This window comes from Lepisma saccharinum, chromosome 7 (genome assembly GCF_977018435.1).
Source record: "Lepisma saccharinum chromosome 7, izLepSacc3.1, whole genome shotgun sequence".
In the NCBI taxonomy this organism is placed as follows: domain Eukaryota; kingdom Metazoa; phylum Arthropoda; class Insecta; order Zygentoma; family Lepismatidae; genus Lepisma; species Lepisma saccharinum.
Window position 1 is genome coordinate 90,563,587 of NC_139235.1, and position 14,687 is coordinate 90,578,273.

Here is a 14,687-nt window from a genome sequence, read left to right on the forward strand (position 1 = left end):
ACTGTTGGCAGTAGAGTCAAAAAAATGTCCCGATGATGCGCCGCTGTGATAATGCACAGAACACGCCTTCTTCTGTGAATGAAGGGGTTCCTCAACGATTGCATGCTGGTTGTCACTACTCCATAAACGTGTTTCGTGAGTTCACGTATCCTGACAGTGGAACCACACTTCATCACTGTACCACATGTACTGCAATATCCCTGGCCTTTCAGCGACGAGTTACGCGAGAACATTCACGAACATGCAGCGCCGTGTTGAACTGTGTATACAGGGGGGGGGGGGGGAGGTCACTTCCAGCACTTGTAATGTACCTTCATTTCTCAACCATAAAGGTATGTCATGTACAAATTTGGTTTCATATCCTGTTTTATTAAGATTTTTATAACACTTTTACCGGGGCCCCTTACGAGTGGGACACCCTGTATTTTACGAACAATACGGCAAAAATAACACCAGAACTAACATATGGGAAAGGAACTATTCTAGGAGGTCTCAGACCTCCGTGGCGGAGTGGTTAGAGCAGCGCGCTACGACACCAGGGGTTCCGGGTTCGAATCCCGGTTTGAGCATGTGTGTTCTCTGCGAGTGTCCAGTCATCACTTATCCTTATCTTCCCGATTAGCCCAAAGTGGCAGAAAAGCGAAGTAAAATAAACCAAATCAATAAATTGAAGGGAAGCAAATGTGAAAGTTGCAAATGAGATGTCACGTGACTATTGTAGTTTTCACGTTCAGAAGACACAATGGGCTCTTATGGGCAATGCTTTTCTTATGGGAAATACGAGCGCGCTGTTGTGAAATTTCTGGATTTACAACTTTAGCTTAAGTAAAATCGGTACCTGCAGTTTTGCAGGAAATTTTGTAGAGAATACGATGGTGAACACAAAAAATTGGTAACTTGCTTACATAATTTTAGATAAATTAAAAACGCAAATTTTCTGCGAAAACACAATTTTTATATTCCTAACGTTGAAACATGCCGTAAAATTGAAGCATTCATTATTAAAAAAATTGACAGTTTTTCAATTGTCATAGGTGACGGTGGTACTCAGAATTTATCAATACTTTAAAGCACATTTGCATTAAAAAATATTCAAATAAAGTATGTGGAGATTTTTTATATTCGTGCAGTAGAAAATGTCGTCGCTGGCCATTTTTTGTTCTGTAATTCCAAGTAAAAACTTCCAGCGCCAAAGTTGGAGAAAATAATGAAATTATTTTTAATAACCACTCAAAGGTTCCCAGAAATATTACTTACATGCATTTGGAGTTTCTTTTTAACCCGAACCGCGCGCGAAGTAAGGAGACGTTGTCTGGCCATCTTGAGCTGGCTCACCGCAGCATTCCGGCTAATCACCACCAAGTTTTCGAGTTGTTATTTTATTTCCATTCAGTAAAAATATGAACTTCATGCAGTTAGTTATAATAGAATGGAAATTACTTAAATTTAATAATTGACAATTATTTCCAATGCTGCTGTTGTGAGCAACATTAGTGCTGTCGCAAATACACGTTGTTTTTGTTTACATTACTGTCGACATTAATACTGAAATGAAGATCACCTTTCAGTTTCCAACGTACACATAAATTCATAGACACCATATTAACCTTTGAAAGGCTTTCCAACACGTGACAAAATATGGGGCTTCAAGATAGAAATATGACATGCCTTGCTTGAGTCATTCACGTCGTATCAGTTCACGTGGGCCATAACTCATTTGTTTGTTTGGGTTGCAACTTGGTGTGTTTAGACTTTTTCCCCCTCTCGAAAAAGTATTTTCAGTTGTGTGAGCGCTCAGTGATTTTTACTTTTTTAAGTGATTTCTGAAGAGTCATATTCGTGCATTACACTCGCGTGTGTAGTGATCGCAATGGATCATAGTAAAAAGTGTAACTGTAACGTTCACAGTATAATATTATTAATGATTACATATAATTATCATTATATATACAAAATATGTAACACCTTCATTGTGAAGGAAGGTCATCATTTCCAGGCGACATGAGCTAGCGCTGTATTGGCAACACTGTGCGGTTTCTCCATAAGCGCCGTTGTGTCTTCTGAACGTGAAAACTAGTTTAGAACAGATGTTGATTAGGACTGAGCCGATATCAGGGGTATCGGAAGGTATCGGTTGGAATTCATCTACAGATATCAGCCAATACTTTTCCGGCCTATTGGTCCTTCACGGCATACGCAAAAATGCCGCGGAGTCTATCTTGAAAATTGTGCAAAATTCAAACTTTCCCATTTTATTTTGCACGAAAACTATATTCCGTGATTACAAATTATCTATTTTTAATATTCTGATGCAATTCTTGAATATTCTAATGCAAATGGTAAATTTATACATATAATCTGAGAAGAATATTTACACACCAATATTGATCAATATTTTGAACAAATTTTAATTATTGCAATTTTCAAGTATCTGTATCTGTACAAAGTGGTGTCTCAGCCCTAATGTTGATTCATCCTGTTGGGTCTGTATTGGAAAATTTGTAAAAGATGGAAGGTAGTACGCGAAAGATACTGTTTCAAACCTTTCTTGGCAGTTAATCAATTAGTGTTTGAAGTATGAAGTAGACAATAAAAAGCTTAAGTAAACATTAACAAAGCCGTCACGAATATTGCTAGACTTCTTTGCAAAGCGCCAGAACATTAACGATAAAATAGCAAGTGATTTAATTTGCAATTTCTGGAACACCTTCTAAACTATTGAAACGCGATGAAGTTGGTGCCTTTTAAGCCAATCGAACATAGGACCGTCCGTCGGTGGCAAGATCGTGAGTCCAGCACTCAACGATGGAGTAGTGGTGGTAAGGTCGTCGCCTGGTAATCAATGGATCCCGGGTTCGATACCCTGCGGAGGCGCACGGTGGTTAGGATCCCACTTTAAACCGTAGGTTCAGCCCCGATTAGATTAGCATTCTGTGCATAAAATGAATCTAGGACAATTGCAACGATCAGTATGACTAACCCACAGCTGCACCTAACCTAAAAGTGGTTGTAATGCAAATACGTTGACAAGCTACCTTGCCAGTCTCAAGCCTGGAGAAAGTGTGCGAGGAATCAGTGTTCTATTCGAAAATATCAATATTTCACATAATTCTCTTGTAAGAGGCAATGCAAGGGGTGTTAAGTCACCCTTCAATTTGATAGAAGATTTAGAATGTCATCGCAATTGTCCGGCTACCGCATAAAACCACTTGGAACAAGAAATCAAATCCAGCCACCTATGCGGCTGTTTGTGGAATTAGCAATCGTGATTGTTCAAACCTGAACTTGCTCTTCTCCTTAAAAATTTAGAACTTTTAAAAGCAATTCTGATAAAATGCTAGTATGTTGTTCGATTTGATGCAGGTACACGTGAAGTAAAATTTCGCGTGTTGGTATCGCTCTTATGCAGACCATTTACATCCAGTGCAAGCGTCCTGGAGGGCAACGTCGATTCGAACAATCGCGCGCGCATTGGAGGTATTAAAAGCGATTGCACCAGATAAGGATAATTTAATGCACTGCAGTCGAAACTTTGTTTTTTTATCATACTTTTTTTTACTGCGCTTTTTCTTTTAAGTTCATTCGCATGGTTTTGTGTGATCGGATGTGCTCGCAGACCTCTCTCTGCGTGAGCATTGTTGCCAACTAGACTATTTTGGAGCTAGATCGGTCCTTTCCCACGCCCAGTATGTTTTTTTTTACCTTAGCATGCAATGTTAATTAGATATTGTCCATTATCTAGACTTATTCTAGAACTATGTTTCTAGAGAGCACATCTTTTTTAGATGAGCATTTTTTTTATCACATTATACAGGGGTCCAGCCCATTACCTCATCTAAGGTATAACTAATAACAACTGCAATGTCGGAGACTAAAATATTCTGCCTTCGGTTAAAAGCTGAAGATGTAAATGGGAACTCAGCACAAACAAGGACAAAACACAGGACACGCACAGTTCTACGAAGTATACTGACCGTAAGTCCAGACGCCAGAGCCACGTTAGTCTGCAAATGTAGTCCATCGTGTACCACGTGGAAGTGAGGGTGACAATTGTCTGTACTACTACGTGGAAGGGTCAACCCTTACCCCTCCCCCAAACGCATCATGTGTTCGGGGACTACTTATTATCGACAAACACACTACCCAAGAGGACGAAGATTGAAACGTAGGTACATAGTATAGCCCTAATGAATTTGGAATTTCAGTAGGCTAAACAAGAATTTTTCGCTGATGTTAGGAACCAGTCTGTCTACTAATAGTCTGACAAATTCCTGTTCGCAACAGTTGGGCGGCACATTTCCTATCCTTCAAAAATTGAAGTGCATCTTCCTTTCGTTTACAAAGTACGAATACTTTGAGCAATTCATTCCTACCTAGTGATGTTACGTATTTATCTAACATGTAATCAACCATATTACCTAAAGTTTTTCCTTAATTGATTGTAACCAAATTTCTAGCAATTTCGTCATTGTGCAGTCAGTATATTACGCAGTGTGAATAAATTGAAAGTCGATAATTGTTGCAACTTAAAGAGGGATATAAAAATTGGCCTGGGGTTTAGATTATGCATTAACGGAAGGTTTATCATCTAATTATTCATTGTGTCATGTGCTATTTTATTTGATACCTTTTGTTGTGAATTTCCTTAAAAAAAAAAAAACGGCATATTTTCTATCGCAGGACTTGTATCACTTTTAACGCAAGAGGCGTACTACTCATTATATTGCCAAAGGTCAGTTAGATCGGTTGCAGTTTTCACTGGTTTCCTTATTACAACATTCGAGCGTCTGTATTCTGCCACTCTCTAAGCAAGTGCACTAATGGAAATGGTCTTTGAAATGTTGACGACATTGAGGGTCGTATCCCGGTTGCCAATCCGGAACCCCTATCTGACTTAATGTCACAAAAGTATAACTTCTTTGAAACTCTGGCATTTTTCTTATACCAGTGCTAATAATAATGAATATTACTTGAGATAATTGCATGGAACCATGCTCTGACTTGTATAGCCCCCTTCGTTTTTATTTCTGGCTCGGAAATAAGTTAATTGGATTGTCTACACCCCTTTTCAACACACACAGACGTTCGCTGTTAATCTGCAAAACTGGGATCTCCAAAAGTTCGTGGTATTAAGTCAGTAATTATTAATCAAAGCATGAAAAAGGCACTGGATAATATACGATAGTTTATTAACAATCTTAATTACTTGAATTTGAACCATAATGAAATAAACTGTCATCGAAAATGTTAATGATATTGATCCATTTTATAGTTAACAGTAACTAACACTCATTTAACATTAATAGTGGCATTATTCCAAAATGACACGTGACTCTCTGCTGTTAATTTATTTGTTGGGTTGAATCCACGATGATATTTTTAATACAATGGGAATTATTAATTGTGAAATGATGTCTGTGCATAGACCCCGTACCCTCGTGTCTGATATGACGATCATTCGGACAGGAGCTCAACAAGAAATGTAATTACTAATACTACTGCTACAAAACAAACTAAAAATTAGTGCTAAACTACTAAAGATAAATCAAACCGTCACCACCACATGCAGTCAAGTTCTTTACCCTGTTGGTCACGTCGGGTGCCCACTTAAACTGGTAGCAAGGTGTAGGGCAGCTGGAAGTGAAATGAGTGATTCGGAATACCTTACACTCTAACCTATGTGGGTGGGTGACGTAAGACCACAACTGCGCCATCTATTGGCATTTACAAAAATTAAACCTTTTGCTAACAGCCAGAGAAGTCAAAATTCTTCACAGGGCTATAATAGGGACTTAAAGAATCGGCAGTTCTGGCTTCCCCCCCCCCCCTAATATTATCTGGAATTTTGACGTAATGGTACAGAGGTTGTCGGTTGCTTGTTTGGAGTTTTGTTCCAATTCTTAAAACTCTCTTTTGCTAAAACAAACAAAAAGATATGCTAGTGGACAATTTGCTTTCTCGGCTACGATTTGATTCTTGTCCGTTGCATTGGCAACACTGCACGTGTGTGCTAATGCGATTTCTCGTTCCTCTGCCGAAAGATAAGATCTAACTGCTTGCATGTTCACTCCTTGTCTTCAACGAAGCAGGAAAATATTACACGGCGCTGATAATAGCTGCTGGAAAAAAAAAATCTGGTTTCCTATCACGTGAAAATGTTCGAATTATATCTATGTTCGCCGAATTAAAAGCCTTTAGGGGGAGCATTCTTTTGTTTGTTTATCCTGGAGGCAACGTGGTTGGCAAATACTTTTATGGCAGAGTGCAAAGCGTTTTAATTTACAACGTACCGGGAACTATAAAACAAATGAATACATCAACGTTTAGATTTCAGGTGCTTTGATTTCCCCGCTTGTAGAGCGATTGTCACGAGAGAGAAGTTCCTGCCTTTACCATACGTCAATTCACGTGGAACGTAATTAATTTTCGTAATTGCCCCGCCCCTAAGAAGAGTTCGTGCAGAGCATAATACTATTTTGTAATAAACAGGCTGTACCATTAAAACACTGACAAACTTTCATAGCGTGTAGAGGCATACCGGATTTTTGCATACAAACCTGTGCAGTGGTACAGTAGGATCCATGAGTATTACTGTGCAAATTGTCCCATGACTATTTTCATTCATTTTTCTCGTACATCCTATGCGCTTTTCAGCGATGGATTTTTGTGTATGCTGGTGGAGAAGTTGTCAACAGCTTGTTTTTGAGTTTTCTTTTAATTCTTCAAGCTGTTGTTGGGTCAAATAAAGTGCACAAACATGGTGATGGACAATTTGCACGGTAATACTAATGGATCCCACTGTACGTGGCAAGAAAAGGCGAACATGGCGGTGTGCGGGATACAGCGTTGTGGTCTCAAAACGTCACGTCGTCATAGCCTTGTAATCAACGGGTCCCGGGTTGATTCCCGGTGGAGGCACATAGTGGTTCGGATCCCACTTTAAACTATAGGTCCAGTCCCGATTAGACTTACTGTGCATAAAGTGGACTTAAAACACCCAAATCAATCAAAACGTCACGTTCCAGAAATTTAGGAATACCGAAAATGAGGATATCCCGAATCTTCGGGTACATCAGATAAATAACATCAGGAGAAACACGACTCAGTGCCACGTAGTTGCATACATGCACTATAAAAAGATCGTAGCATCAAAATGAGTCCTCAGAGAGCAAAATGTTATTGAACGCTGTTAAGTCTCTGTCGTTGGTTAATGTGATTTATTTTACTTCGCTTTTCTCCCACTTTTGGTTAATCGGGAAGGTGAGGATGAGTGATAATATGATATTATTGTACACTCACGAAGAACACCTATGCCCAGGCCGGGATTCGAACCGGGACACCTGCCGTCCTAAGTCTCTGTCATCTGCCGTTACCGTGCTCGGAAATATGTTACTATAAATGCAATATATTTTTTTAACGTGACAACCCTGTCGATTACCCAAGCAATGAATACTTTCCTGACGGATAACCCTCCGAAAAACTGAGGTGTCTGCGCTCGAAACAACCAGCGTGACGATAGGAACCTCTGCACCGAACGTAATCGCAAACGATGATACGTGAAAATTGTAAATTTTCCGGTTGAAGCACGGCCTTGAACTTGGCGTGGCCAGTTCAGCTCAGGCCGAGCGAGCTTTTCGCTTCTTGGTCTGCGGCGGAAGTGGAGGAGGAAGTTCCCTCCCGATTTCGCAGGAATTCTTCTTCTCTTGTCAAAACATGTTAATTGCCGGAAGAACTATACTTTTATAACGGTCTCGTCAGTACCTTCAACTGCAGGAAATAGAATGGTAAAAATGTGATGAACAGGTGGCATATCGAAGACAAATTTTGAATGGCTCTGAACTTCGTTTGTGAACTGAGAACCCTATTTTACAAGACGATAACCAGGTTATCAGTCGGGGAGTGGGAGGGCAACCCCCCACCCTGACACGTCTAAATCTTAGGGGGAAGCGACAGGCGACACAGGCCGCTTGAGGATTTCACCAATCGAACGCAGATTTGTGTGGCCTGTCATGCCGCTATGGTGTGAAACGTTGTTGCCGATTGGCTCGTTTCCAAGCGACACGTGTCCCTTCGGTGTTAATTTCTCTTAAAATAAGAATTGTGGGAAGTGAATGGGTGACAGCTAAATAAAAAGTAACTCCTCGCAAGAAAGTCCCAAGTCGGGGCAACAGAATGAGAAAATTTTGTACTAAATTACAGGCTGTTTATATAAATACAGGATCGGTATAATAGGAATAGGGCAAATTGATCGGTACGTAACTGATATCAGCTGATGATCGTATCAGTACATTGGCAGATACCGAGAGGGTCACTTAGTGATATATACAAAAATTTGAATTCTGTTACCAGATGCTAGGACTTTTTATTTTTGCCTGAAACACCTCAGTTTCGATTCTTCAGATTTCATTTATTATTTTAATAATTCCTCAAACCAATTGAAATTACTCCTACCATGTGGGTGCCTGTCGTTGATCTTGCTAGAGATGGGACCAGTTTTTAATTGTCTAATTCATGGCCAGTGCATGAACGTTGTTACCTTTTCTTGTCTTTATAAACCAGTCTTTGCTGCTTCGGGGTTGAACTGTCACTCAAAACAAGTCTCCACCAACTGCCATACTTGAAAATGTAATTTGGACATGGCAATATTAATTTTTGAGTTGGTGACTTTCAACACTTGTCTTAATTTTCTGTTTCTTCTCTTGCAGTTCTGAATGAGCTGGATGGTTTGGCTCGGGGTGGCAGGGAGAGGCCTGGGAAGACAGAAGGATCTCAGGACTTGGCTCACTCTGCAAAAGTGGCAGAATCTGCGAGGGCTGCCCTCACTTTCCTCCGCTCTAGGCACCCCAACGTCCGCTGTGTCACTTCAAAGGGCACTGTGCTTGCCTCACCATCATTCACACTGGAGGAGGACGGGGACCAGGTAAGTCCTTTCCAATCTCAACTGTTTTTACTAATGTGACGGACTCTTTAATTTTAATTGAACTTTATGTGCAAATGAGCTAATAATCGGTAGAAATTTAAGCCATAAAAAATGCAAGCTCAGGACTCAAGCCCAGGCCTTTGGCATACCATACCATCAAGTTTCCAGACAAAAAGCGATTATATTTAATTTATTTTAGAAAATTCTAGAGTCCAACTCCAGTTTCAGTGTGGTAAAAGTAAACATATTGGTATTGTGTGATTTAAAGATAGTGAGTATAGTGGAACCACAAGCAAGAAAACCTGTACGGACCTTGCGACTCCTGTGCATCGTACTCCTGACAAGGGAGGTTATCTAAGTATCCCCCTCCGATTTCCATGAAACTTGGCAGGTGTATAGAGGGACGTGTTTTTCTTTTGTTGTTTTTTTGTTTCGGCTAAAAAAATGTTTTGGGGGGCAACCCCCCCCCCCCCCCTCAAATGTCAAGATGAGGAGAAATTGAAGTGGGGATCTGACCCCAAAACCAAGTAAATATGGCATAGGAAGAAACACACACAGCACAGAACTGTAGGATTGTCGGTACCAAACGCAGTGCAATTGTAGAGAGATGCCAAATTCATAGACACCGTTGTTCCCGGATAGGGATGGGCATAACAATAGACGGACCAGAGCAGGGCAACTGAGCGTCAAAAGAGCCGCACACGGGAACCATAACCCTATGAAGCATGACCTTGATATCATATAGGTGATATCCATAGCCAAGGACACAAGAGGATAGTTCCATAGATGAATACACAGCATGTATAAAACATTTATTACCTCCAGAAAGTAACACAAAACAACGTGATGGTAACCGATCTGCCAACACAAAGACACAAAGTAAAGGCAAGCACCCATGTATAACATTGAAAACAATCCCCATTGTTGCTTCCACAGGGTCAATGTACATACTTGTCACAGTAATGGATCTGATTACTGCCACTGCACCACAGACATCACATATCAGATTACTGTCACCACCAAAACAGAATGCCACCAGATTCTCAAATGGAGGTGGCCTTTCAGGAAGATCCCCACTTCAATTTGTCCCCCATCTTGACATTTGATGGGGGGGGTTACCCCCCTAAAACCTTTTTTTAGCGGAAATAAAGAAAACACATATTTCTTCCTTTGGCCCCCTCTATACACCTGCAAAGTTTCATGGAAATCAGAGGGGGACACAGGGGTCAGATCCCCACTTCAATTTGTCTTCATCGTGACAATTGAGGGGGGGGTCGGGTTTGCCCCCAGAACCATTTTTAGCCTAAACAGAAAAACACGTATTTCTTCCTTTGGGCCCCTCTATACACCTGTCAAGTTTCATGGAAAAAGGAGGGGACACTTAAATAACCTGCCTTGTGAGTGGAGGGGAGGGGCAGAATGGAGCATGCTTCCTTATGGCCGGAGTTGAATGGAAGAAGGGGGAGGTGCACGGAGACTTTCCACCGAAGGTTCTTTTCCTTGTGGCCGCTCTATAGTTCAGTGTTGTTGTAGCATCCATTGCTCTACTTTTGTTCTGGGTGCAATAGCATTATTTCACACTGACTTTTCTCCAGATGTTACACAGTAAAAACAAGTATGGCTATGGAGAGTTGAAATTTTCTATTATTTTCATAGCTCAATATAAATAAGGTGATTTCCTCCACAGAATACAGGGCAAGAATAAAACAGGCCAATAAAATGAATTAGTAATTGTAAATTGTGCATACATTGTTTCAGAATGTTTCAAAATCATTTGGAAATGTGTGTATATTTAGGGGGAATCAAGTTAATGATAGATAGATTTAGATTTATTTCTTTTCATGTGTGAGCCAGAGTTGTACACACTACGTATTATTTGAATTTTACTTCTACAATATTTTGTGTGCCTTTATCTACATGCTCTTCTTCCCATACCCATCTCAACCCAATCTCGAATAGTTTGTCTTTAACTTCTTTTGCCCACGAGCCCATTTCGTCTCCCCTTACCTTTTGGATGAGAGCTTTTCGTTTGACAGATAGATCTTAGAGTGTGTAAATAGGTCTTTTATGACTATACGCTGTAGCAATTTTTATTTTTCCTACTCAGGATGCGAGGAATGATGATAGAATCCTGGCAACATGCATCAGTTTGTGTCGATCCACAAGCAGAGACAAGGGAGAACCAGTTGTACCCAAAGCAGGCAAGTTCATTTGTCTCTGTATACTAATTAAATTGTATAAGTGATGAACATAAAATGTGACAAGTGTGTACTGAACCAATTAAAAATTTTACAACTCTTGGCAGACAAATTCAATTGAAATTAAATTCAAAACTGGGTAGAATGCACATGTATCTGTGAACTAAAGGTTGAAAAATTAGTTTTCACTTGTTCCCTTTAAAATTTGGCATTCATCTATACCCTCCATGTGCTCCTCATTTATGTGTTAATGTGCATTGTATTTATGTATCTCTGGGTATTATTTTGGTTCAGACACTTGCAGCTGTGGGCGTCAGTTGCCCCAGCATTTGACATTTTTCGTCAGTTTGATGAACAGTGATTCCAGTAAGATCAGAAGAAATTTGTCTCTTCTCTAGACTGTAGAAATCTATGTAGACATATGTGTCCTGGCTCACTCTTTAAGCATAAAATCCAGTCTGAACAGTCATCATGGCCCTGTGAACCAGCCAGAATTGCAACAGAGAGCTCGTGGTTGCAGCTTCTGCAGAGGCAGGATGGAAACAAGAGCAACAGTTGTGAAGAGGGTAGAATATGATGAACTTAGGTAGGAGGCATCATAGAGGAATGGATAAAGTTCTAAAAAAAAGTTGCTCTTCACTTTTCTTACTCATTTTCTCATGCAACAACAGAAGAGTGTACAGTATGCAAAAAAATCTGTATCAGCATGGTATATGTGATTTGTGAATGGAGGGCCAGTTTTAATTCTCAGGTAGACATTCTGGCTGTTCTGCGCTGAGCTGAAGAAACGTGAACATCTGAATCAGATGTTCATTAGTTACTTCCCATTTGGATTTCCTTCAATTCAAATTTCTGATGCTGTGTCTAGCCATACCATGCTGGTCATTCATAATGGATTTCCTGTCTCAGCCTTGTGCAAGATAATGCATGGAATTAAAACAGTAGCTACGGTTGTCTGGTTGGTAGAGCATGTGACTACCATGCAGGAGACCCGGATTCCATTCCTGAGGTGGGTGATCTAAGGTGGGAATTTTTCCAGCCTTGTACCCAGCATAAAGCAGCTCTGGGGCTCACCCAGCCTCAAATGAATGGGTACCCGGGGGTTATCCTGGGGCTAAAGGCAGCCAGAGCATGGTGCTGATCACATCAGCTCCAAAAATGGCAATGATGGAGAATGTATTGGGCCCTACTCCCACATCCCCTAAACTTGCCTTCACAACATAATGCTATATACACAGGGAACTTTACAATAATTTTCAAGTGTAGTCATAGGCAGAGTTTGTTATTCAGTAGCAAGTAAGAAGTATGCTATACTCTTAATATTGCCTTTGATTTGTGCATATACTAATGAAATTGATTGTATTGCATGTATTGAGGTCACTATTTTCAATCTAGGGTGTGTAAATATATTTTTAGAGGAATGTAAAGGTCAGTTTAGTAAGTTTGTGGAAAATTTGACAGGGGTGAAGATATCCAGGTCACCTGATCAAACTGGCACTCAATAGATTGCATTAAAGGTAAAGCTATCCTATCCCCTTGATTTGGACCACACTGAGGAATATGATGTGATCAGCACTAAACTAAGCCACCCAGATGCTCATTTATTTGATGCAGGATTAACCCTAGATATACATACCGCAACACAAGTTTTGATATGCGCCAATCAGGAAAGTTGTAAGGAGAAGAGAAATGTTCCCAAGTATCATCCCTTTCAAGTAAAGTTGTATCATCTTGTATCACCTGAGTAATGTCTGCAGAAGTGTTGCAAAGTTGCAGCTTCAGTCTGGCTTTAGCCATAGGGGTGGGGAGAGAAAGGGGACTTTCGGATGATGCTTTCCGATGCTTTATTATTACAAAAGTAAGTCGCAGTTGCTGGAACACTTGTCACAAGTTTCTGTGGGATATTACAACTTCATGTGAAACAGTGTTTCATTGGCTTGATGAATTTATGCATGGTTACATCTCTCTGATAATTGAAGACCACTGACAGCAGTAACTGAGGAAAACGTCACTGCTATGGAGAGACTTATTAGAGACGATCCTTGATTTACTTGCAGTGATTTTGAGGGTGCCCTGAGAATTTGTTTCCTGGGTATTTCTACACTGTTTCACGAACACCTTCGTCTGAGGAAAGTTTTGTCTCTTTGGGTGTCAGGGCATGCATGTTAAAGCACTGCCAGAATTGTGACTAGGAGGGGTGTCAGACTGGTAATGAAACCTAGGTATATCAGTTTGATACCAAGACAAAGTGCTAGTCATCTGAAGGTCAAGAAGCCAAGGAGTGTGGCAACTTATATATAGTCAATGGACATGTAGCTACCCTTCCTTTATAAAACCAATGGGCAGTAACTGCACGGTGGTACACCACTTTTTACTTGCCAGAATCGTTAGAGAAAATGCAGTTTGGTGGGAATCCTGTTGCACTATGACAATTGATTTCATGCGAGGCACTTCAGTTACATTCACAGAGTCCAGATCTGGCACCCTGTTCCCGATGATGAAGGAAAGACTTCATGGATAGCAGATGGAACTCAGTCGTGCTAGTGCTTCCAAGAATGAGGCATTGTGTGGAATGTAGGGGAAAATATTTTGAAAAATTTAATGGTTGAAATGTATATCTAATGACTAATAATGAGTCTCAAAACTTGTATAGTGACCTATGTACCCCGAGATCACCCATCACAGGAATTGAACCTGGCAGTAGATTGCAATAGTATGTATAACCTTTGAATTGTTAAATCACTCCAGTGATTCATGAATTCCTTTCTTGTATACACAGGAGAACCACGAAGACTGTACAGGGAGGTTGTGTTGTTGACGGAAGATCGCAATTTGAGGGTGAAAGCGCTGGCTCGTGATGTGCCAGTGCGGGAACTGCCAGGATTCATGCAGTGGGCAGGTTTGGGCTGAACCTGCCCTTGTCTTCATTGAGATTCAATACTATCAGCCTGCTTGCACACTTGCCCACCAGCAGATGGATGCCACGTGGGGACCCAACTTGGAATGGAACACAGGTGAGTTTTCTCAAGGATTTAGAATTAATATATGAGAAGTTAAAGTATCATTACCCTGTTCTTTTAAAAATGTATGCTGCTTAAAAAACATGTTAATATACGGGGTGATTCACTAACGTGCAAAAAGGAAACCGAAAATATTTATTTATTTATTGAAATTTCCAGTACAGCAAAGCCATTTTAAATTGGAAAAATATGTGATGCATCACTGAACAGTGGGCATTAAGGAACGTAGGGTCAGAGAAACCAGCATACCAAGAAAACGGAGCACCTCTTCACTTCAGTGTGGATGTCTGCAACCATCTGGAAGTTACCTTCCCTGCTTGTTGGCCTGCGAGAACACCAAACCTGAACCCAGCATTTTTTTTTCATCTGGGGATATCTCAAATCTTTTGTTCACTTGTTTGTAAGACCCCAGCAGACATGGAATTAGTTGACAGGATTGCCACCACCTGTAATGTGAATGCAACACACCAGGAATATTTGAAAAGGTGCAGCAGACTGTGGTGCTCGTACACAACAGTCATGTTTGCAATGTGGTTGGTGGCAACCGTT

General features: G+C 40.5%; 1 protein-coding gene across 1 annotated transcript in view; it reads left to right on the forward strand.

Annotated features, from left to right (window-relative positions):
• Positions 1 to 14,687, forward strand: part of Smg6 (Smg6 nonsense mediated mRNA decay factor) — a 187,987-nt gene that overhangs the window by 167,772 nt on the left and 5,528 nt on the right. Inside the window, exons 23-25 of the mRNA XM_083125593.1 lie at positions 8,706 to 8,920; positions 11,028 to 11,121; positions 13,898 to 14,132. Of these exons, the coding sequence (XP_082981719.1) occupies positions 8,706 to 8,920; positions 11,028 to 11,121; positions 13,898 to 14,028 (440 nt within the window). The 3' untranslated portion in view covers positions 14,029 to 14,132. The remainder of the gene's footprint in view (positions 1 to 8,705; positions 8,921 to 11,027; positions 11,122 to 13,897; positions 14,133 to 14,687) is intronic.